Source organism: Mustela erminea, chromosome 3 (genome assembly GCF_009829155.1).
Source record: "Mustela erminea isolate mMusErm1 chromosome 3, mMusErm1.Pri, whole genome shotgun sequence".
Taxonomy (NCBI): domain Eukaryota; kingdom Metazoa; phylum Chordata; class Mammalia; order Carnivora; family Mustelidae; genus Mustela; species Mustela erminea.
Window position 1 is genome coordinate 64,236,092 of NC_045616.1, and position 25,262 is coordinate 64,261,353.

The 25,262-nt window shown below is 41.5% G+C and overlaps 2 protein-coding genes across 5 annotated transcripts in view; one reads left to right on the top strand and one right to left on the bottom strand.

Moving 5' to 3' along the window:
- The window catches only part of GFM2 (GTP dependent ribosome recycling factor mitochondrial 2), a 75,580-nt gene extending 64,857 nt beyond the window's left edge, over window positions 1-10,723 (top strand). Inside the window, exon 22 of one of the 3 annotated variants that reach the window (XM_032335955.1) lies at window positions 10,351-10,723. The gene's annotated coding sequence lies outside the window, so the exon portion shown is untranslated. Of the gene's footprint in view, window positions 1-1,145; window positions 1,405-7,372; window positions 8,180-10,350 lie in introns of those variants that run through there. The other 2 variants (XM_032335956.1, XM_032335957.1) reach the window with 2 other exon arrangements.
- HEXB (hexosaminidase subunit beta) lies at window positions 52-25,262 on the bottom strand. 2 transcript variants are annotated; one of them, XR_004283948.1, is made up of 14 exons: window positions 24,859-25,210; window positions 21,548-21,693; window positions 16,672-16,737; window positions 14,115-14,161; window positions 13,772-13,882; window positions 8,179-8,280; window positions 6,080-6,209; window positions 4,691-4,871; window positions 4,107-4,193; window positions 2,853-2,925; window positions 1,777-1,951; window positions 685-775; window positions 331-567; window positions 52-252 (listed from the first exon to the last, which is right to left on the bottom strand). XR_004283948.1 is itself a non-coding variant. In XM_032335965.1 (14 exons), exons 1-14 carry the CDS (start codon window positions 25,077-25,079, stop codon window positions 196-198), a joined length of 1,584 nt encoding a protein of 527 aa, XP_032191856.1. In that variant the 5' UTR covers window positions 25,080-25,262; the 3' UTR covers window positions 52-195. The 2 variants fall into 2 exon arrangements, 1 of the variants encoding a protein (XP_032191856.1); XM_032335965.1 differs by having other exon boundaries at window positions 52-244; window positions 463-567; window positions 24,859-25,262.

Consider the following 25,262-nt stretch of genomic DNA (forward strand, 5'->3'; position numbering starts at 1 on the left):
TTCTGGGTTTTTTGAGCTTCTTACACAAACAAGTATTCTATAAAGTAGAGGTTCAGTCTTCAAAAAGATACTTTATTTAAAAACAATATGAAATCTCAATTTCCATGATTTCAAAATCAAGTTGAGTGTGGAACAGATTGCTGTGGGCTTTGTCTCCTCCTGTTTTCTTCTTTAAGCTCATTTTTGGTTTTGTACTCAGTATTCACAATATCCAGTAAAAAGAGGTTCTGCAGCTATTCCCCGTCTACAGAACAGATAAATTATGAATTAGAGATGTTTTAGATTGATGGAATTCATATCCATTTTAAAGAACTTTTAAGTCAGAATCACCAAAGTGGATTTAAAAGTTATATCAAAATTTGGTGCATTTTTATATACACCTTTACTATAAAAATCAGTGACTTACTTGGAAACTGTTAAAGGTCACTTGGACTTAGTGTCCTAGCTTTAAAAAGCTCTTACCTGGTCATCCGGCAGCGGTGAACGGTTAGTCTGTTGTAGGCATCTTCTAGATCTTTGATGTTCTTTGGACTCCAGAGTCTCTCACCAATGGCACTTGCCCGAGGCCTGAAAATTAAATTGCTCTGGTGAACATGTGGTTTAAATTCACATTTTCTTGTATCTAAAGTTTATGCTTGGGAAAATTTCTAAAAAAATTCAAATGTTACCACTTAAATTCCATACCATAATCTTGGAGTGAGGTTAGTTGCATCCACAAATTCTCCCCACAGACAAGCTTCTCCACCAATGACCAGTTCTTTCTGTTCTTGAGAACCTACATTAAAATCACTGAATTGATGTAAATGAAGTAGTTGCTCAAAACTTTTACACAGAGGCAATGACTGGTTTCTCATTCCACCTTTACTGTGGGGCAACATTTCTGTTGTGTGGTCAGCAGAGCCTTGGGAGATACTCTTGCTTTTGGCACCAAAAAAGGGTAGCAAACTTTATTCCCAAGGTGCTTGTTAGCCTATTTGGACTTTTAGTTTTACAAAAACTTACTTGGGTTCCAGAACCACTTTTCCCTCTGCTTGCCAGTGAACAGTGTGCCAGGGGAATACAAGTTGAAATACTAGTGACTGTCCCTTCCCAATAGACCTCCAGTTTTGAAATACTTTTTAACACTAACATCCTTTTTCTTGAAGGAAATTTTGTAAAATCTGGTATATAATAAAGCTGGAAAAAGAAGAACTATTCTTCAGGAAGAAGGTCTGAGAGCCTAAAGCTCTACCATTCCTCCTACCACCCCCACCCCATGGATGCAGACTCAAGGACCAACTGGACTATAGTCTTCCTTGTGCCTTACAATGGAAAGGCCCATCAAAATAGGAAACAAGGATGGGGCGCCTGGGTGGCTCAGTGGGTTAAGCCTCTGCCTTCGGCTCAGGTCATGATCTCAGGGTCCTGGGATCGAGCCCTGCATCAGGCTCTCTGCTCAGCAGTGAGCCTGCTTCCCCCTCTCTCTGCCTACTTGTGATCTCTTTCTCTGTCAAATAAATAAAATCTTAAAAAAAAAAAAAAAAAAAGAGGATACAAAGTTAATGCAATCAAGAGTCTTTAAAATGTAGGGTGAGGAACAGTGCTCATCACCAGTGGAAACAGAAAAAACCCAAAGAAATCTACTTTTGAAGCTGTGGTTTCTTTCATGAAGTTTAAAATGTACTGGGGCCTTTCTTTTTAAGTAAACAAAAGTGAGGATAGTGAATCAGTAATATCCTGGTGGGAGATTAGACAAGAAAAGGAACAAACTAAGGTAATGACAGGTGCTTCACTTACCATCAAAATCAAGAGGGTCCACGGTATAGAACTTTCTCCAATCTTGTCCGTAACTAATCCAATCTAAGTACCAAGGAGCAGAAAGGATCATAGGGAAGCCAGCTGCTGTGACTTGAGCTTGTTTTTCAGGATACATTTCCTGTTTCCATACTTGAACAATTGTGCCTGGCTTAAGCTATTAAAGTTAAAAACAGTATGTATGATGAGATCCAACCATTAAAAATGACATTAAAGGGGCGCCTGGGTGGCTCAGTGGTTTGGGCTGCTGCCTTCGGCTCGGGTCATGATCTCAGGGTCCTGGGATCGAGCCCCACATCGGGCTCTCTGCCTACTTGTGATCTCTCTCTGTCAAATAAATAAAATCTTTAAAAAAAAAAAAAAAAGACATTAAAAGTTGAAGCCATTGTAGTTAGGAAAACAATTCCCTAAGATTCTTCAAAAAACACACATTTTTCCTCTTCAGATTTAGTACTAAATGTTACTGGTTACTAGCCCTTCTGGAAAGATAATACTGGATTTTAAATTGTCATTTAACTGATGGAAAATAAAAAGCATATAAATTGACAATTTAAATTTTTTTTTTAAAGATTTTATTTATTTGAGGGAGAATGAGTGAAAGAGAACATGAGAGAGGAGAAGGTCAGAGGGAGAAGCAGACTCCCTATGGAGCTGGGAGCCTGATGAGGGACTCGATCCTGGAAGTCCGGGATCATGACCATGACCTGAGCCGAAGGCAGTCGCTCAACCAACTGAGCCACCCAGGCGCCCTAAATTGACAATTTAAAACTACCTTTATACCAATAAAGACTCATTCATTCTTGTTTGTTCTGCTCTTATGAAAAAAGAACTTCAAAGTACTCTAATATGTGACAAATAATGGGGTAGTGGGGGGTGGGAGGGAGAGATGGAAAGGTGGTACTAGTCTCAGGCTACAGTTTCTGCCCAAAGTTTAAATTCGGAGGTAAGCTTATTTCCCCGTCATGTTGGCAACAACATTATGAGGGTTCCTTCCTTCCAACATGTTATAATAGTAAGTCTCTCATATTAACGGAATCAGATGCAGTCCTCATACTTACCTTAACATGATCATCAAAAACCTCTTGCCAGACTATGGCTCCCTTGTTTATAGTTGAAACAATATACAAAAGCCTACCGTTGTGGGGAAGAAAAAGTTATTTCAGAGCATAAGCTTAACATGTGTTTAAAGCATTAACAGTATTCTATAAAGGACTGCAGTGTTGGGAGCTGCTTTTCACTACAGCACAGCTTTATAGCAGAACTTGATACAGTCGGGTCCTGACCCAGTGTGGTTCCTTCTTTCCAGCACATGCTTCAGCATGTCACATGGGTTAAAAGTCATTTCCTGAATGAACATGCTAAGCGTGTTCCCCAAAGTGGGGAAGACATGGCAATTCACAGGGTAGAATACAAACCACAATCTCTGGTAGTGGCATGGCTAGCTTAGAATAAACTGTAATTTAGCCTGTGTTATCAACTACATAGTGTTCAACAATTGCTAATACATAGTCCACAAATATTTCCTTGTATTTAGACAATGCCAGGTATGCTGCAGGTTTAGAAAATTAGAATGTACCACACAAAAGGAAAATAGGAAAAGGCTAGAATCTGACCTTCCCTAATTCAGGAGTTGGCAAACTATAGCCTACAGCCTGTTTTTGTATGGCTCATTAGCTAAGAATGGTTTTCACACTTGTAAATATTGTTTAAAAAACAGTACTATGCAACCATGGGTCCCATGAAGCCTAAAATATTTAATATCTGGCCCTTTAAAAAAAAATAGCTTACTTGTATACAACAGTACCATTCATTTCCAAGTTTCTGCAGTGATGGAAACAGTCTATGTGTTTTCCAAATGGTAGCCACTAGCCTCATCCTGCTATTGAATACTTGAAACATGGCTGATGTGACTAAGGAACTGAATTTACAGTTTTCTTCCTTTTAATTCAAATACATCCACATGCAGCTGTGGCTATCATACTGGACATCACAGAAACCAAGTAAATGTTCCTGGAGTTGACCAAAGGAAATGAAATCCACAGGCTGGACAGTGATAAAAGCTTCACAGGGAAGCCAGGCGCTTTGAACTGAATCCTTTGAGCAGGTGAATGCTGACCTTCAACATTTGTTATAAGTCTTAGTCATCACTTCATTGCTTTAAGGAAAGCAGCAGATATTGCTTCCTTCTGACACTTTGAACGATAAAGTATACAATATCTGCATTTGACATGGAGTGGAGAGAAAACTAAAAGTACTAAATAGCTAAACCTTTTACAAAAGGTACAGATGAAGTAGGCTTACAGGTAACTTACTTTTGAATATAGAAAGATTCCAGTCTTTGAAAATCTCTGCCAAAGCCCTTCCGCTTCATGAAATCTAGGACTTCTGGGTTGGACTCCCTTAAACAGAAACAGTGATTAAAATTGCATTGAAAGTTTGATAAACCCAAGGTCTTTAAAGCAGCATATAGCCCTAACTTCATTTGTGCAGATTTAAAGCTATTAAACTTTGTAGGGATAAAATGAGCCTAAAAAACTTTATTATGAGTTATCCTAGTTTTCCACTGCAGATAATTTTTTTTCCGGAAGCCAGTTTCTGGTGGAAATGGCTTTCCCAGTCTCATGCCTCTCCCCTCTATCTAAGGCTATTGGCACAGAGGATATTTACTTGGGAAAAAATCTCCCTCACTTAATTGTTGGCCTTTCCCCAAAGCTGTTCTTCTTCACCATAGTCTTTTCAATCTCCACTGTCTTGCACATCTTGATTCTCCTTCCTCAAGGCTGCCACTCTTGAGTTATGTTGCTGACTTTTTAAAACCCTGCAAACAGAGATCTGTCCCCCAATCTTCCCTTTTCACGTGGAGACCTCTAAAAAGGATTTTAAAGAATGGTCATACCAACATGTAAAGTCCACTTCATCTCCTCCCAAGTGAACGAAGTGATCTGGAAACACTGTACCAACTTCTTTGAAAAACTGAGCCAGGAAGCAGTAAGTTGAATTCAGAATAGGGTTTATAGGTCCAAAGGTCCCAGACTGCTCAGGTCCATTGTAACATGGAGTCAGGAGGTTTTTCTGACCTGGAAGAAGTATTTTAATCACAAAGACAGACATGGGTTTGGAGGTGATTATACTACTTTTGTTGAAGCTCTAAAAAAGGTAAGCACATCTGCTAAGAGTTACAATGGCAACTCCTTCCAAATAAGATGAGGAATTCTTTTCTTGAATCCTATTCCCTGTACCTCTTTTTTCCCTTTCCACTATTCTATTTCAGATATTTCAAATATTAGTAACTCCCAAATCTTTGGCTCACCCAGACCCTTTTTCTTGATCTTCGATCCGTATTTCAAATTTCCTGTTCAACACAATTTCCAGGAAGGGCACTACTACTCTTCCCCTCTATAACTTTTCCTTCTCCAGAGTTGATCAGTTGACAAGGTCTATGGATCGTATACCCAGAACGTGTCTCAGCTCTCTACATTATTTTCCATTCTCATTGTTACCATTCTGGCACAGGACTTGTTTCTTTCTCCTTCCAGTCTGTCACTTCTTCAGGTTTCCCTGAAGTGTGGTCCTCCTCATGTGATGCTTCTTTCCTGTAACTTTCAGTGGTTTCCACGTGTCCTGATGGAGCCCACAATCCTCATCCAAGACCCCCTACATTGTACTTCACCAGATTTCCCAATATTCTCCGAGTCCTCCCTGGTAATACTGAACAATTCTAAATGCGAGCTGCTGTGCTTTGTGTTCTATATTCATTATTTAACCCTCAACAAAATTACATGATAGTTACATTTTAGAGATGGGGAACCTAAGATGAGACACTCTAGACTCGTTCAAGGTCACTCAGTTTAAAAAAGTCAAAAAGAGGATGCAAACCCAAGTGGTGTGGCTCCACGGCCAGTTCTTACCCACCCTATAGTGCTTACTGCTCTTGGCTGCACTACACTCGGTCACCTAATGCCCTTCATGTTATTCCCTTTATCAGAAACAGGAATATATTTTTTGAGCTCTCAAAAGTACTTTCAGTGTTCTTCTCATCCAAGAAACCATTTCTTAAATTGACTTAGCATGCTCTACTTGTAATTTTTCTTTTAGCCCTTGTTTTCATACTTTGGGCAGCGCCTGGCATAGTATCTTGCTCACAACAGTTACTCAATACCATCTGTCAACAGTGTTACCTTTGTGCAAACCACAGTTAAGAACAAAATGAATTAACACCAGGTCATAAAAGATGGAGGAACTCAGGTACTCACTCTCTGCAACTTAAAAAAAAGACACTCCTTACCTTTTCCCCAAGACTGTGTATGTCCAGGACTATCAAATTCTGGTAGGACTCGAATGCCTCGTAATCGGGCATATTCTATCACCGCACGGACATCATTTGGTGTATACACGTGAGACAAAGAATAGCTTCCCTATAAGAGCCATATTTAATAAAATGTATGGAATGTATTTGTCTATGACACTGTTAACAGTTCTGTTTGTACACTGGTATTGGATAGCTAATTTTTCTAGTACCACAATGTATTAAATAGTCCTGTGTGATCCTGGAGGACTTTTTAAAATTTTTCTTTGATCCCATTTTATTTTCATTCATTCCTTAGTAAACTCCGCAGCCTATGTGGGGCCTGAACTCACAACCCCAACATCAAGAGTTGCATGCTCTACTGACTGAGCCAACTAGGTGCCCCTGGAGGACTCATTTCAATTACTTATTTACTGTATCTTATCAGTAAACCCTCAGCACACTGTGCATTAATTCCAGATTTATGACTAGCTCTATCTCAACTAGCTCCTCTTGTTTCAGGAACATCTACCATCAGGCAACCATACAACAAAACAGAAATAAAATGTTTGACTCCAAAGTCAAACTTGTGGAAACTCTTGAGTATACACTTCTTGTCAGTTTTAGAATAAAAATTAAAATACTATTACAAAGCTGAGCTGTCACCTTTCAAAGTCATTTTAATTACTATCAGCTTTAAAAATATCCCCAGACATGCTGTGGTAATTTTTTTTTTAAAAGATTACCCTCAATCCCTTTATAGGTCACTTAAAAACTACAGACGAAGGTGTCAGTTAAAGGTGTTACTGTAGCATATTTCTTAAGGTATAAATAGATAAATATTACATGGAAATTATAAGCTGTATCTAATTTTGTATATAAATATAACCTAAAATGTCTGATCCCATGACCCCCATCAAATTTATATGCAAGACCAGATCTAACTACTCAATTATAATTTAGAAGACAAAAGAACATACTAATTGATAGTAGAGGGATGCAAACAGCAAAACCCAGACTTTGGGAACTATTAAAATGACTTAGTTTTAACAAAGATAAATTACAAAAAAAAAAAGTAAATGGCCTGTGATGGCCACCTATATATCAAAAGACAAGGAATGGACATACTAACTGACCACTACGTATGGAACTCATATGAATCTCATTGCAGGTAAGATTTTTTTCTTTAAGAAAAGGTAAAGGCACTTGGGAAAATGTAATGACTGGCTAGCTGGATGGTTAATTTTTCAGCTGCAATAATATATTATGGGCTTTTTGTTTTAACAAAAACAGAACTTTTTACCAATAAGATAATGCTGTCCGGGATTTTCATAAGAAATAATGGTGCCAACGGTGGGTGAGCGCAGGTGATTCAAGACTGGCCAAGTACTGATTACTGAAGCCGGATGACAAGGACATGGAAGTCATTATTCTACTTCTGCATGTATTTGAGATTTTATATAGTAAAAAGTAAAGCAAAAGCAAGCAAAAACAGAGTGCCACTAACATTTCAACCTGTACTACATCATAACATTGGATAAAGCTTGAGAGTGTGGACAAAGGAAAACATTTAGAGTCCTGGTTTTGTCCCTTCTTAACTCCAATTTGGAATGAGGTCAGTAACTGCCTCTGTATTTATAGGGGGATTAAAAAAGATGACATGAGCTTGCTCCCACCTCCACTGTTTCATAATACAGTTAATCTGAACACTGCTGAGACAACCATTTATTTTTTAAGGAGCTCTCATCTATAAAATTCTCTATATAGTTTTTTAGAGAAAAAGTCATTTACAGAATCCAATACAATTCTAGGCTACATGATAAAAATACTCAACCTTTTATTAGTTGTGAGTGCTACAGGTCTCCTATATTAAGCTTCTTAAATTTTGTGTAACTACTAGAGATTATTTACATTTACAATAACAATTATAAGAACAGTTTTATGGACCTACATTGCTAAGCTACAGCCTATTAAAGTTTTTAAACCATGAACATCTTTTATACTTTAATTCTATCCATAAGAAACATTTAAGCTGAAAACTTATGATGAAACCATACACACATATTTGAAGACAGACTACAGTAATATTAATTACTTACTTTGTTGCTTAACTCAGGAAAAGCAACGCTCTGGTAAGGGAAAGACTGGTCATCAACAATGTGCCAGTGGAGAACATTAAACTTATTAAAAGCCATGGCATCCTGCAAGCAAACATGTTAAAACATTACATGTAATACACAGATATAATATACAGATATAATACATACACAATCCAATTAGCTATATTCAGGATCTTTTCCAACATGTCTACTTCCTTTTAAATTTTTTTCAGCAAAGCAGGAATGCAGAAGAAGTATAAATCATTTATCTTATATACTTCATGTGGGTGGCGCCTGGAAAGCTCAGTTGTTTAACGTCTGTCTTTGGCTCAGGTTATGATACCAGGGTTCTGTGATCAAACCCTGGGTGGGGCTCCTTGCACAGCAGGCAGCCTGCTTCTCCCTCTCCCACTCCTCCTGCTTGTTTTCCCTCTCTCCCTGTCTTTGTCAAATTAAAAAAATCTTAAATAAATAAATAAATAAATAAAAATCACACTTCATTTGGCATGTCACTTTTCAAAAAGCCTATTCAGCGTTTGTGTTTATTCTAAACAAAGAGCTAGAACTTTGTTCTCTGAGAATGTAACAATCTTCTAAATTCCAAGTATTTATAAATATAGTTGGGCAAGAATGGAAAAGAGTTCTTAGAAACAATGGGGGTATATAAGTACCAGGACTTCTAATCCCCAGAGAAAAAGTCATTTACAGAATTTAACACAATTCTGAGATATGAGGGGTACGTGTGTGGCTCAGTCATTGGGCATCTGCTTTCAGCTCAGGTCATGATCCCAGGGTCCTGGGATTGAGCCCCGCATCGGGCTCTTTGCTCAGCAAGAAGCCTGCTCCCCCTGCTTGTGTTTCCTCTTTTCGCAGTCAAATAAATAAAATCTCCAAAAAAAAAAAAAATAATAATAATTCTGAGATTTGAGTGCCATCCCTTCCTTTAGAAATGAAAGAAACCTGATAAGAGTACAGCACTCTCAAATTCTAGGGGAAATTGGTATCAATTTTATGTACATTCTGGAGGAATAAACAACGTAATACACAAAACATAAGCCGACTATTTGACAAAGATTAAAAAAATAGTAAGAAAGGGAGACTGATTTGCCATACCAGATAACTAAAACTTAAAGAAGCTTCCCTTCTCCATCAGGACTGAAAAGATTTGCTGATGCATTTGGGAAACAGCTTACCTAACATGGGAATTATGCAAAGAGGTCCAAGTTTTTTAGTGGATAATGGCAAGATTTTTACCATCAGAGGAGGGAGTTCCTCAGTAGAGACCAGGGGCTTGCAAACTTTTTTCATAAAGGGCCCAAAAGTAAATATCTTGGTTTCATGAGTTCCACAGTTTCTATCACCATTGATCCTGTTGTCACAGAGCCACACAAAATGGAAACAAATGGAAACAAATGGACATGGCTGTAGTCCAGGAGAACTTCATTAGCAAAGACAGATGACAAAGTGGATTTGGCCCTCGGGCTCTAATTTCCCCAAACCTTGATACTGATAATTTTAGTATATGTGCTGCCAAAGCGAGCACCTTTAATACTGATAAGATACAGAATTAGATAATGATGTGAGGGTCATGAAGAAGATAGGGTAGGAAGATTGCAGGTTCATCTTGTCCTACTGACACACCAAGGTAATAGTTACATGTAGACAACTAACACTTAAGGCAGAATAGACCTTCCAAGGTCCATCACAGAGAGATGACCACGGAAACAACAGTGGAGATACGGTTGGGAACTAAAGCCCTGACGAGACCTAATCCAAGCAGGAGGGACTCAGCTGCACAGAGAAGTGAGACCCCACACCAGGCACCCCAGGTACAGGGGACCTGCACAGGGAGGATGAGTCTATTAACATCTGGCTTTGAAAACCAGTTGGACTTTTAGCCCACTGAGCCACCAGGCACTCCCCTACACCAGCCCCACCCCCCACCCCGGGCCCAGAGGGCAACAGGAAACGAAGTTTGCTCTTAAGAAGCAAGCATAATAAACCAAAAGACACACCAACAAAGCAGCAGTTTGAAAAAAGCCTAGGGTATACTAAAGATTTATTTACTAATCTCAGAACTTGCACTAGAAGGGGAGAGATCTTTAGGAGGCTTCCTAAGAATCAAAACGCTGGCAGGCACCATTTATTTCTCTTATTTCTCTTTTCCCCCAGCCCAGATACCTGAACACCTAACACTTCACCCATCTTGCTAGACCACAAACCCTGCCCCATTTAACCCACTGGCCTTGGCAAGTGTCCCTCCAAAGTGACTCCTATGTGGAGAGGGGGAGAACTCCATCTACCAGCACACCTGCAATGCAGAAATCTAGCAGACTGACGTCTGTCAACATCCTGGCAGTTAACATTACCAGTACTGGAGTAAGTCACCGTGCCACCTGACAAGCATGGAGAAGAACATGGGCTCCCTTCTATCCTATTCCTGCCCAAAGCTCGTGACCTGAAATCCAATCATGTAGAAAACAGGCAGAGATGTATTCTACAAAGTAATGGAGCCATACTCTTCCAAAATGTCATGGTTTTGACAGACAAGGAAAAATAAATGATATGAAATTAAAGGTGGCTAAAGAGACATGACCAATAAATCCCACACCTGATCCCGGACTGGATGCTGATGGAAACAACTGATGTAAGATGAATGAGGTCTGCAGAGCAGGTGTTCACATGATGTCAATTTCCTGAGTTTTGATGGCTGTACTGTGGTTACTGAGGTAAGCAGTTGTAGGAAGTGAAAAGGGAAATCTCAAGGGGTCTGGGGCGTCATACGTGCAACTTGCTTATGTTTAAGGAACACATCTTTAAAAATAGAGGGGGAGAATAAGGCAAATGTTCAATTTTGAAACTGGGATGTCTGCGTAAACAGTCTATGGGAGTTCTCGGGACTCAAGAGCTTTTCTTTAGGTTGGAAATTACTTCAAAATAAAATAAAAAAACTTCTAATGTTAGAGAAATGAAAACCATCTGTATTGGCCCGAGAAGACAAATTGATAGACTGGGAGTTCAGAAAGGGACTCATGTATTTGCAGGGAGTTAGTTTTTGCTACTCATGGCACTGGGAGCAGTGGAGAAATTACAGATCGCTCAAAAATGATGCTGAGACTACAGGCTAACCATTTGGAAAATAAAGTATCATCCAGAACACAATGAAGTAAATTCTAACTGAATCAAGAATTTTGTAGGAAAAGGTAGAAATTTTTTTACAATTTTATTTATTTGTTAGAGAAAAACCACGCAAGCACACAACCAGGGAAAGCAGCAGAGGCAGAAGGAGAAATAGGCTTTTGACCGAGCAGGGAGTCCAATTCAGGGCTCAATGCCAGGACACTGGGATCCTGACCTAAGCAGAAGGCAGATGCCTAACCCACTAAGCCACTGAGGCACACCTTTTAAAAGAGTATATCTTTTAAACATTTTATTTTTTAAAGTAATCTGTATAGCCAACATAGAGCTTGAACCCACAACCCTGAGATAAAAGTCACACGCTCTACCAAATGAGCCAGCCAGACGCCCTGAAAGAGTATATTAAGAGAAAATCTGATAGGTGATTTTCATATTTAAATCACTGTTCTGGAGTCTTCTCAGCTCACTTTCCAAGGCCAAAAATAATAAAGGATTAGACAGAAAAATATTATACTACATATAAAACTGTTTATACTTCTACAGAAAAAGATACTAGTTTAAAAAACACATCTAGAAAACTTCACTACAATACAGAATGGGTAAGCATATAAAAACAAGCAAATACCAAAGTACCACTGACACACATACAAACAAATTAACACCAAAGAGCTCTTAAGTCAACAAGGAATCTATATTCCGAGGATAAAACGGACACTGAAAATAAACTTGCCACTTGCAATATAAAAAATACAAATAGCTAATAAGTAAAAAAGGCTTCTATTCACTAAAAAAATCACAGAAGTGCCCTGCTGGTGGCCACACATTCACTCATATGTCCCCTCTGAAAGGCCATCTGACACTAAGAACTAACTTACGATATCCGCCAAGATAAAATGTATCCTTTAAGCCCAGAAAATGACTTGCAAGAATTTATACTCAGGAAATAATCCTGACGAGTGTACAAATATAAGAATACTTACTTCAGGGACACCTGGGTGGCTCAGTGGGTCAAGCCTCTGCCTTCGGGTCAGGTCATGATCTCAGGGTCCTGGGATCGAGCCCCACATTGGCCTCTTTGCTCAGCAGGGAACCTGCTTCCCCCTCTCTCTCTCTGCCTGCCTCTCTGCCTACTTGTGATCTCTGTCAAATAAATAAAATCTTTAAAAAAAAAACCAACTTACTCTACAGTACTGTTTGTGATTAAGTTAACCTAGATGTCCATCAGCATGAGAACAGATTCACATCATGCATTATGGTATATAGTATGTAATATTCAACTCCTTAAAAAGATGGTATGGACCTCATAATTCTTTTTTCTTTTTTTTTAATGACTTTACTTATTTGACAGAAAGTGCACAAGCAGGGGAAGGAGCAGGATCCCCGATAAGCAGGGAGCCTGATGTTGGGCTCAATCCCAGGACCCTGAGTACATGACCTCAGCTGAAGGCGGAGGCTAAATGGCTGAGCCACCCAGGCACCCCCAGACCTTATAATTCCTTCATTAAAAAGATGTCCACAACAAGATTTTCTGAGGTAGCAAAAGTGCAATTCTATATAAGTTTTTTAAAAAAGATTTTATTTATTTATGAGAGAGAGAGAGGGCCTAAGTAGGGGAGAGGGAGAGGGGGAGCTGGACTGGACAGAGGGAGAGGGAGGAGGCTTCCCACTGAGCAACATGGGGCTTGATCCCAGGACCCTGAGATAATGACCTGAGCCAAAGGCAGTTGCTTAACCAACTGGGCTACCCAGGTGCCCTCCATTTAAGTTTTTTAAAGAGTTATGTCATATGTGTTAATACTTTCATTTTTAAGAGTAAAATGAGATAAATGGGACATAGAAATTGATATCAATCTTTGGTAAACACAAATATGGGATTACCACCTCTGCACAGCTACATTCCAACTTCTTACACTAAGCATTCCTTTCTTTCATGAAAGTGATAATAATGTCTTTTGAAGAAAAAATTCAGGGTATTAGTGCAAATGCAAAAACTACTTTTTAATAAGACACTGCATAATGATCAAGTGAAGGTGCAGAAAAACAGAGGAGGAAAACCTCCATACCCCTACAAACTGGTGGTCACTGTGGGGATGAACCAATAAGTGGACAGGAAAAAACGGTTCCTATCAACCTCCACCCCAGCTCCCACCATCTGAAGTCATATATTCCTTTGAAACATCTCCCTAGGGATAAAGCAGCTTCCAGCCTCCTTTCTATGCCATTTTAAGCAAATTAAATGGAGATCACAATGTTAAAAGAAACTAACTTTCTCGACTATGGAAGAGAGTTTCCAAGGGAGGCAGGAAAAGAATGCTCAGTGCTTTACTATATGACAAAACCACCCCTCCCCGCCATGTTCCAACTTATAAAATGGAGCCAAGAACCCGTGTAAAGTAACACCATAAAAGGACACGGCTTCAGCAGAGACAATGGGGAAAACAAAATAATTACCTACCAGAGTTTTAAGTATACTCTTAATGGGCAGGAAGTGTCTAGCTGTATCAATTAAAATTCCTCTGTGTGGAAACCGTGGAGAATCAATAATGTTAGCCTCATTGATGGTGAACTAGAAAACAAAATAGAAGTGCTTTATTTTTAGAAATCTTCTCTTGACTTGAGCTAAGTGAAGACTGTATCTATGCAAGTACTGCATAAAAGATTTAGAAGAAAGTGTGAAATTTTTACCAGAGAAGCTAAACATTTGGAAAGAACATTCAAGAACCAAGTAAGTAGCTAAAAACTTTATATTTTTCTTGTAGTAATCCAACAATTTTTAGTAACATAATAATCATACTTACAGTCCCATAAGAATCTTGATAAATTAATTGGCTAAAGGTCTCTAAACCTAGGAAGAATAAAATTTATAATTTATTGCATTAATTTATGTAACAGATTGAGTGAATAAAAGTCATATTATGCAAACGTACACCCATAACCAGAAAAGGCAAATAAAACTAAATACAATGTCACACCTATACCCTCTAACATATTTTCTAAAATCAAAGCTCAGTTTTTATTATTTTTAATTGTTTTTTTAAAAAGATTTTATTTACTTATTTGACAGAGAGAAAGAGAGAGTACAAACAGGGGGAGTGGCAGGCAGAGGGAGAGGGAGAAGCAGATTCCCTGCTGACCAGGAAGCCTAATGTAGGACTTGATCTCAGGACCCTGGGATCATGAGCTTAGCTGATGGCAGATGCTTAACCAACTGAGCCATCCAGGCATCCCCAAAACTCAGTTAAAAAAAAAAAAATCCCTGTTGCCATCTCATTCAAAGCTTTACTTCACTGTACCCACACACTGAGTTTTGTCTGAACAAGAACACAAAAATGAATGGTGGTTTAATACAACAAAATACTAGTCACTTAATAAATTAATAGCATTATAAAGAAGAATTTTTATGATAAAATATAGTAACTTTAGAAGGCACATAAAGTTAACAGAGAGGGGAAAAGGTTCGAAACCACCATTAACCTATATTAAGTAAGGGCCCAAGTTAAAACTTAAAATAATTTTACTCATAGCTGTAAAGACTATCTCCTGAACATTTTCACTGAAATGGACTGTTTCCTTAATACACTATATTAAAAGCGAATTCCTTTAGCTGCCCTTGACTTTACCATTAATTTTTTTCTTAAAAGCTTTTAATTTTTAATGGATCTCTATACCCAACATGGATCTCAAACCCACAACCCCAAAAATCAAGAGTCACATGCTCCACTGACTGAGCCAGCCAGGCACACGACTTTACCCTAATTCATCATTCTAGCTGACAGTGAAAATTTCAACCTAATAGTCCAAAGCCAGAAAGGAAAAAAGGAGACATAACTGATGCCACGAAAGTAAAAAGGATCATCAGAAACAACCATGTAAAACTGTAAGCCAGAAGATTTGACAACCTAGAAGAAATGGATTAATTCCAAGAAACATATATCCTACTAAAATTGAATCACAAAGAAATCAAAAAAGCTGAAAAGACTGCTTACTAGTAAGGAGACTGAATCATTAATCCAAAACCTTTTGACAGACAAAAGTCCAGGACCAGGCTTCAGAGTTGAATTCTACTAAACATTCAAAGAAGAATTAACACCAATTCTTCTCAAACTTTAAAAAAAAAAAAAAAAAAAAAAAAGAGGAGGCAATACTTTCAAACTCATTTTACAAGGCTGGCATTACCCCAATACCAGAAACTGGTAAGAAAATTACTGCCCAATATCCCTGATGAACATGAATACAAAAATCCTCAACAAAGGTGGCAGGGCACCTGGGTTAACACTCAACCTGAATCAAATCCAAGGCCGCCTTTATTTTTAATTACTGTAACCAGTTAGCTCACACTTAAAAAATAATTTTTTAAAAACCCTACTATTTGGAAGTCAGTAGAACAGTATCTCATCAAATTAGAGGAAGTAAAAGAAGCTTCTGAACGGGAAAAATAAATGTCCCAATACCCAAACTTTGTTCCAACTCTGAAATTCAGAAAAAGCTTTTAGAGTTTCTCTCTGCCTATCGCCTCTAACCCCTCTAGGTATGTATTTAACACTGTTCCTGTAAACGTGGTTATGTTTCTGAATCCACAGAAACTTAAAATGGTAGAAGGGCCCGCTCCCTCTTCCCACTGTTAGCGTGTATGTGGTTGACTGTGCCTCACCAAGACTTTCATGATCAAGTGATTCCTGGCCAAAAAACAAAAGCAGAATCACCCCGTTCTCCCTAGTGGGTTCAGATGAAAACTGGTAATAAAATCAGAAACAATCCCAAAAGGAGACACCAGAGAAGAACCAAGAGTCACACAGGAAATGAGATGGCCCAGTTATTTACACTGTATGGAGATCACTAGGGTCTCACTGTATTAAGCTGAAAACTTCACCACTAGCTGGGGGATATGTTTTATTGAGAAAGTTATTTTTCTCTTTGTTTCTATGCTTCTGCATTATCAGGTTTAGCAATAAATCTGAGACATTTTGCTTGTAAGTAAATACATTTATTAAACAAGGGGAGAGAGATACTTGCTACTGAAGGTGACAAGAAATGACAGTGAAACAGACTGGGAAGAAATGCCCTTCTTCGAGCAGGGCAAGGCATTTATAGCTCAATCCACATTACAGTCCCAAGAGCATGAACGAATTACATTCATACATACATATGGTAACGTTCAAGCATTTTTCCAAAAGTCAAACGATCTTTCTCGCATGCTTTAAGTGTACATGTGTGATAGAAATAATTTTGGAAATACCTGACAAACCATCTGTGAAGGGCCCAAGGAAACAAACTTTTGCTGTGCTTGATTTCCCAAAGTACCAAATGGAGATATTTCTTTATTAGAAAATAACAATCAAACTACATATAACTTACCTCGTAATACTCCCCAAACTCTGTTGGCCTTGAGAAAAGCCACTGGTCCTGCCACAGCTAACGTATCTGCATTGGGGGGAGGAGGGGGAGAGAAGTTTGTTAATCCCTCGGTCACACAATAAAGTATTCCTTAAACATATAATTGATATTTCTGGAGCATTCCTTTCTCCTGAGCTCCAGGCTTATTTCTCCAACTCCTCCTATACATTTTCACAGAGATATCCTGTGGATTCCTACAACCCCACAAGCCCAAAGCCAGGAAGCCCTCCTTCCTGCTGCCCGCTGTCCCTGCCTGTCCCCACTGTGCCTCATCTCTGCGGGGTACAGCAGTGCCCTCCCACCAGGAAAGATGCTCAAGTCAAGAATCTGGGTGTCATCTCCACAATTCCTCATTTTCCTTCAGATGCATTATTGTCTCCACTGCCCCTCAACAGAGTAAGTTCCTACTTCGGCAATGATTTTAAATTTATATTCCTCGGTTCTGTAATTCCTTGTGAAGCCTCAAGGAGCATTTAAATCTTCCATTCCACCTAAGGCCAAGTGTTATTTCTACTCTTTATCTTCTACTTCTATGCTTGTCTACTTGCCTTATACCCACCTTTCCCCACTATTCTCCTAAATCTCCCTTAAGATTCACCTCCTGGGCACCTGAGTGGCTCAGTGGGTTAAAGTCTCTGCCTTCAGCTCAGGTCATGATCCCGGAGTCCTGGGATTGAGCCTCCGTCGGGCTCCCTGCTTAGAGGGGAGCCTGCTTCCTCCTCTCTCTCTGACTGCCTCTCTGCCTACTTGTGATCTCTGTCAAATAAATAAATAAAAATTAAAAAAAAAAAAAAAAGACTCACCTCCTAACTCACTTTAGCTAAACTGAGCTGTACCCCACTCAATAAAAGGTTCACACCCAGCTCCAAGTGGCTGCTTCTGGGCCAAGGGGGGACACTGATTTTTCAATCTTCTAAATCATACTCTCCCTAAGGCTGCACCAACAGTCCTTGTAGACTTTTGGAGAGGTTTAGAGTGGAGACAACCACAGATAAAGTAAAGCACCAGACATTACAGAGACTGGAAGCTAAAGGGCATGCCAGACTTGGGCTCTGCTGCAGTACAGACACTCGGGGGGGCAGGTTAATGGCCCGTGGCCTATCTGGACCACACCATCGCCCTCCACCACCATTGCCCACACTGGCACCCAAGAGCAGGCTGCAGGTAGGGGAAGGAGCTCTAGCAACAGCCAAGAATCACGTAACCTTCTCAGGTGACAGTCTTCTGACTAGGCAGCCCTTTCCACGAGAAGACCGCAGTGCTGAGTTAGCAAAAGGCCAGGCTAAGCCAGAGACTACTGTTTTGAGTACAATCTAATCGTGTTTCCTCTTCAGCTCTATTAAGTTCTTAGCCACCAGACTCACTGGCTGCTGTTTAAAACTTTTTTTTTAAGATTTTATTCACCAATTAGACGGAGTGCACGCACACGAGCACAGAAGCAGGGGGAGCTATAGGCAGAGTGAGAAGCGGACTCCCCGCTGAGCAGGGAGCCGGATGTGAGGCTCCATCCCAAGGACCCTTGGATCATGACCTGAGCCTAAGGCAGATGCTTAAGCTGTTGAGCCACCCAGGCATGCTAAAAACATTTTTTAATGCATCATAGTTTTCAGAGCTCCAGTAAATAGTTTTAAACACAAAAAAGTCACCTAAACACATCAATACATTGCATGGACTCAACACTCATTATTTTCCAGGAGCTGATCTTTTTTTTTTTAAAGATTTTATTTATTTATGTATTTGACAGGTCACGAGTAGGCAGAGCGGCAGGCAGAGAGGCAGGAAGCCGGCTCCCTGCTGAGCAGAGCCCCAGCCTGACGCAGGGCTCGATCCCAGGACCCTGAGATCATGACCTGAGCCGAATGCAGAGGCTTAACCCACTGAGCCACCCAGGCGCCCCAGGAGCTGCTGATCTTAAGAAGGACTTAGACTCCACTCAATGCAAAACCCATGAAGAGAAAGCAGTTAAAAGGAGATTTTGTTTCTAAACGTATGAACTCCTAAGCTGTAGAATTTCAAATTTTTTTTTTAAGGATTTTTTTTTTTAATTGATTTAACAGAGAGAGGGAAAGCACAAGCAAGGGGAGGGCCGGGCAGAGAGAGAGAGAGAGAAGCAGGCTCCTCGTAGAGCAGGGAGCCCGATGCGGTGCTCGATCCATAGACCCTGGGATCATGACCTGAGCTGAAGGCAGAGGCTTACCCACTGAGCCACCCAGGTGCCCCAGAATTCCAATTTTTAATTCAAAACCGAACTACTGGTGTTAACAGCAATTACCCTCCCTGATGTGGCATCAGAGTGGCATCTTGCACTTCTCAGTTATCCCTTTCTGCTTTTTGCACTGTAACTACTTTGTCTTCAAGTGTGTACATACAGATAACATCAATAACTGATTCTTTAAAAAATAAAACAGATTGGGGGATGCTTGGGGGGCTCAGTCGGTTGGGCCACTACCTTTGGCTCAGGTCATGGTCCCAAGGTTCTGGGATCAAGTCTCGAATCTGGCTCCTTGCTCAGCGGGGAGCCTGCTTCTCTCTCTGCCTACTAGTGTGCTCCCCCTCCTCTCTCTCTCTCGCTGACAAATAAATAAATAAATAAATAAAATCTGACTTTTGAGATGCCCATTCAATTCCCTCTATTTTGGTCAGAAAAAACACACTTACCAGACCTTCCCCTGGGCATTTACATACACGTATGTATAACAAATGTTGTCCTGCCATATATGTGTTCCTGCGTATGTCCTGATACACAAACATTACCCTACTTCTCATATGCCCTATGCCCACCTCCACAGCTTATCTCAGCAAGCTCTCCAGGCTGTTCTCTCACTCGGCCTCTTTACTCTTCCCTCTAGTACAGCATTCTTCAGCGCCCACGGACAAGATACACGCAGTCATTCTTGTACTGATGAACATGTGGTTTTGTTTATAACTCTTCACTATGACAGGCAAGCTGCATCAAACAGCCTTGTTATACGTAACTAATTCTCTACAGTAGACACTAGTTCATTTCCAGTTCAAGGGCATATATATTTTCCCTTTTAATAAATAATATTGTGGCACTTGTCACTTCAACATTTTCTCACACTCCAGGACAACAGTCGATATCATTTCCATCATTACAACAGCTGATTCATTTTCTCATCATCATCTTTATCAACAAATTCAAAACTGAAGACTAGTTTCTCCTTCAACCAGAAAATTTCACAGTCAGCTTGTCCTAAGAAGCCTCCCCTTCAGAATAAAGGTTTGCAAAGCTGAATGGATGACAAACTATACCTCTCCAGTCTCAAAACACGGCCATTTTCTGGAATTTACAATATGTCATGAGTATTGCTAACAGACAGCAAAGATTCCTTGGCAAGTTAACGACCACTTCCATCTCAATTCATATTGCAAAACTTAATTCATGAAGTGTATAAGTGCTGTTGACTGAAATCACATGTCTGACAGTCACAGATAATCCTGTTTATCTTCTAAGAACAGCTAGAGAACTGAAGAGAAATGAACTTACTTTCCAGAGATGCAGAAGAGATCTGATCTAGGGACACCCGGGTGGCTCATTAGATAAGCATCTACCTTCGGCTCGGGTCATGATCCCAGGGTCCTGGGATCAAGCCCCACATCAGGCTCCCTGCTCGACAGGAAGCCTGCTTCTCCCTCTCCTGCTTCCCCTGCTTGTGTTCCCTCTCTTGCTGTGTCTCCCTCTGTCGAAGGAAGGAAAGAAGGAAGGGAGGAAAGAAAGGAAGGAATCTGATCTACACTCAGAGAATGAGGAGATGAACCTGACTATAAAGCCATCTGAGGACAAAAGGGTCACTCTTCTCTTAGATATGGGGTAGCCCCTCTATCCTTACACTCCGCTCCCCGTCTGCTCTGTCTGCACTTACCCTAGCATCTACGTCCTCACATTGCTCCCCTTGGTTCCTTGCTGTAATTCCACAATCTTCCCAGTCATTACGCCCTATGAAAACAGCCTGCCCAATTGCTTCCTTCCAAAACAATCGGGGAAAACCCCAAACATTTTAGGCAACAAAAATATATAGCTAAATAGTGACTGCACTGTAAAATGAAACAACTCCACCCCACTCCCAGTTCTGCAGTATCTCCGTGTCAAACTAGATTATAAATAGAGATCATGAATATAAGGAGAGATTAAGTCTCAAAATAAAAGTTAAGAAATTACCAAGATGTCCAAAAAAAGGGGGGGGGGGGTAGCAAAGTACATTATTGCACCAGAAAGTACTTAATACATGTTTATAATGTTGGGCCAAAAAGCAGACTACAAAAGTCATATGGACAGTATTATACCATTTTCATGTCATTTTTATATGTTTATACTTATATCCATGTATATTTCAATGTTTAACTCTAAAAAAACAACACATCCGAAATAATAGTGATTGACTGAGTCCTGGGGTTAAGATGATTTCTTTCCTCCTCTTCACTTACTGTATGTATAGATTTTCCACAATGACTATGAATTATTTTTTTTTAAGGTTTTATTTATTTGACAGAGAGCAAAAGATCACAAGTAGGCAGAGAGGCAGGCAGAGAGAGAGGGGGAAGCAGGCTCCCCACTGAGCAGAGAGCCGGATGTGGGGCTTGATCCCAGGACCCTGAGACCATGACCTGAGCCGAAGGCAGAGGCTTAACCCGCTGAACCACCCAGGCACATTATGTATTACTTTAATCATCAGTCTTTAGTGATAATTTTATAAAAATCAAACTTATAAACTCAGCAAGAACTCAAAATAGTTCACGGCATGGAACCTATTTGTGGTAGATAAGCCCCTCACGAGCAGCTTAGAACATGATACACTCACATTACACAGGTACTCACAGGACTCATCTGAAGTGATATTGGGGTAAAGATCACACTCCGATTCCAGGACAACTGAGACGAGAAGTTGCTTTAACTCCACTGCACTATTACGTTTAGGAGGGCCGAGCTGTGACTTTTTGAGATCAAAAATATAGTCATGGTATCTGTGTGAGAAATAAATGCAAACAAATTTTTAAAGCACTGCAGCCAAGTTTTAGATACGCATGTGGCCATGGACATTGCAGCTGACTCCTCCCATCCATGCTACCCAGGACTGGCCCAACGAGAGGCTCTCACCCCAAGCTGCACATTACAATTTCTGGGGGAGCATTTTGGAAATACTGATGTCCAGATCATCAGAATTAGAATCTCTGTGAGTAGGATACAGGCACAGAAACTTTGGAAGTTATGACCCCCAACTTCCAAGTGCCTTATACGAAATTGCTGTTAAGAACTAGTAATCAAACCAATAATGGTAATCCCATCACTCTTCCGCATGCAAGCCAATTAATTATAACCAGCAATGGAGGTGGGCATCAGGGGTGGTGGTGGCAGGAAGTTTCTGACACTAAGTGTGTGACAAGAGTCCCATTTCTCAGTATGGGACACCTGGACTAGTTGCACCCTAGATGCAGCCACTAAAGGTGGCAGAAATAGAAAGAGTAGGAATTCCCTAATGATACTGTTGACTGCCTTAGTCAACTAGAATCCTCCCTGATTTTGGACTTCCTCAAGTGTGAGATAATAGGTGTTATTATTGCTTGAGCTTGACTGAGTCAGAGTACCTCATCCAACAAAAGTATCCTAGCTATTGCACACTCCCCTCCCCAAAAAAAGGGTCACTGAATTCTTGACAGGGCCTTGAAAATTTACCTTCTGCTGATACCCAAGTACCAGAGAAATGGGATATTAAAACAACATTTAAAGGTGTTCAAGGACCAGGCAGACTTCAAAGCAGTTAATATTTTAGATTTTGGTAAGCCAGAGATTGTGTATGCTACTTAAGTGTAAGAACATCTGGTATGCTTCCAGAAAATTAAGGAGAGCTAGTTAAGATCTGGTAAGTTTGGAAGCATGTGGAAGTTAACGAGTCAGAGAGTGGAATGGATGAAGGTGCTGAGAGCCTTCAGTAGAAGGGAAAACCTCAGTAGATTCAGAAGCAAATTAAGAACAATGAATTGTAAACTTAGAAATGGTTAAGATGGTCAATTTAATTTTATGTGTATTTTACCACTCTTAAATAAATTTTTTAAAAGGAAATTAAAATTGCCAGCAGCTCTGAGATCTGAGTTAGGTGCTGGCTTGCCACAAATACGGAAAAACTTGGTTCTGGACATTGAAACTCCAACAGAAAACTCAAAGGGTTCTAAAGCAGTGGTGTCCAAGGGTTAATTTTGCCTTTCAGGAACCAAGGGCATGCAGCTTTTTGTTCAGAGAAAACAAATGAGTGACTAGCACGTGATGGACCTCATTCTACAAGTTGAGGAAGTCGTCACACCTGACCAAGCTCTCTGCTTCCAAAATGCATACTATTTCAACGCAAGGTTTACCATATAAGCTGGGCACTTCAAAGACAGGACCGGTGGTTCTCAACAACCTAGGGCCTATACTGTGTGTGCTCCCGACCACCTAGCACCTTTGGAACATCCCCATCATCTCTACGTTCTACCAACCACACTGCACTTTTACTCTGAAATAAATACCCTTGCAGGTTCCTAGAATGCTCACCTGCATGCCTTCAAGTCTTAGCCATAGGGCTAATGTTTTATAACCTGCTTCCTAACAAGGTAGGGTATAATTAACAACAGCTGCTTCACATACCAGGCATGAATTGGTTAGGCCAACTCCAGATAATCACCTGCACTGTCTCAAAATGCCTAGCCTTGTTTTGAAACCATCTCACACCTGGCTCAAGTCCTGGTTATCCAACTACCACCAACTCATCTTCCCTGCTTGCTTGCCATACTCTTATCAGTCCTTTCAAGCCTATTACCAAGTCCTTTTCTACTAACAGTATGGCACAGAAGAAAAATAGTTTTACCAACGGAGTCCCAAAGGAAAGATTTCCTAGCCATGATTTTCCTTTAAGATGACCTTCATGTACTTCTTCCTCCTCAATATCCCAAAGCAACCAACCACCTTGGCTTTATTCCCTCACACTGACTCTAGCCATTCTGACCAGTTTAGCAGATTCAGTACCAAAGGCTGAGTAAAGTATACACCTAAAATGAGGGTAACGCTATCCACTCAGTTGCAGGAAAGTGAAGGAGAGAAAGAAGCCACCCCTGGGACTCTTTAGCTTATGCTCCAGGTCCATCTGGGGCCAGTAGGTGTTAAGCTCGTTTTGCACACAGACATCCCCCCCACCAGGTGTCTGCTGTTCTGCAGGCAAAATTAAGCTATGACGCCCACCGGACACAGACAGACAAACATCTGGGGGAATAAAGCGGCAGTACAGCCAGCACCAAACGACACTGGTCTCCAGCACTACAGGCCTTCAGGAGAGTCCAGCAGACAGGGGTCTCACAGAGCGGCGACGCCACAGGCAAGCCGAAACACCTTCCCAAGAACAATCTGCCTCGTATTTGGTGTGGTCAGCAAAGCCAGGCTGTGGGCTGCCTCCGCGTTACGGAATTCAGCCTGTCTGTGGCCAAAGGCTTTCCAGACGTGGAAATGTGGGGTGCTCCGGGACGAAACGGGAAGCTGCCGGGGCCAGCACGTGACCTGCCCGCCGCGAAATGCAAAGCAGATACTGCGGCACAGGGATCACATCTAAGTAATTACATGAAAACGGCGAACACTTCGTATGAAACAGATTGGGGGAGTTTGGGCAACGCTCCAGCCTGAGCACCTTCTGAAATGTTACCAGATTTGGCGAGTGCGGTGGGGAGGTGGCCTTTAAATGGCAATCCACCCGGGAATCCTGGTCCCAAGCTTAAAGCACTCAGCCCTTCCCTGGAATTTCCTTCAAAAAGGAAGCTGCCACCACCAACCCTCTCCATCCGCAGTCCTCCCCCCTCCAAGGCGAACACGGCCACGGATTCCGAACAACCTACCCTCTCCCCTCAGTACCCCGCACGCAAACAGGGCTCTCGAGCGCCCAGAACCTCCCTTAGGAGGCAGGAGGGGGAGGGGAAGAGCTTGGGTTTCAGCACCCGTGTCCGAGCCGGCTCTCCCACCTTCTACACCTGTCACTCTGGTCAGGTCCCTGGCCGGTCGGGGCTGTTTCCTCATCGGGGAAACCAGGATAAGAGCGCGCCCCCGACTTCGCCCCCTGCGCCCGCACAGCCCCCCGGGGCTCCGCCCGGCCGCGCGCGGGGAGCGCTCACCGCCGGAACGCTTCTTGCAGGAGGGAGCAAGAGGGGCCGGCGGTGGACGAGGGGTCGTAGGAGAAGGAGAAGTTCTCGCGGGAGACGACCAGCAGGCGCGGAGACAGCTTCACCGAGAGCGGCATAGGCCACAGGGTCGGGCCCGGCGCGGCGAAGGAGCGTGGGGCCAGCGCTGCCAGCAGCGCCAGCAGCGCCGGGAGCCCCAGCCCGCGCTGCTCCATGGCCGCCCGGTTGTTCGCTCCGCCCGGGTGTGCGCGAGCGGGAGGATGCCCACCTGGCCTCCCCGCCGACCGGGAGGAGGAAGTGCGGAGCGCGGGGGTGGGGGAGTCAGCTGACCGCGCGCCCCGCCCGAGCCCGCCTCCGGGCTGCTGGGCCCGCCCGCGTCGCCTCCACGCCACGCCCCC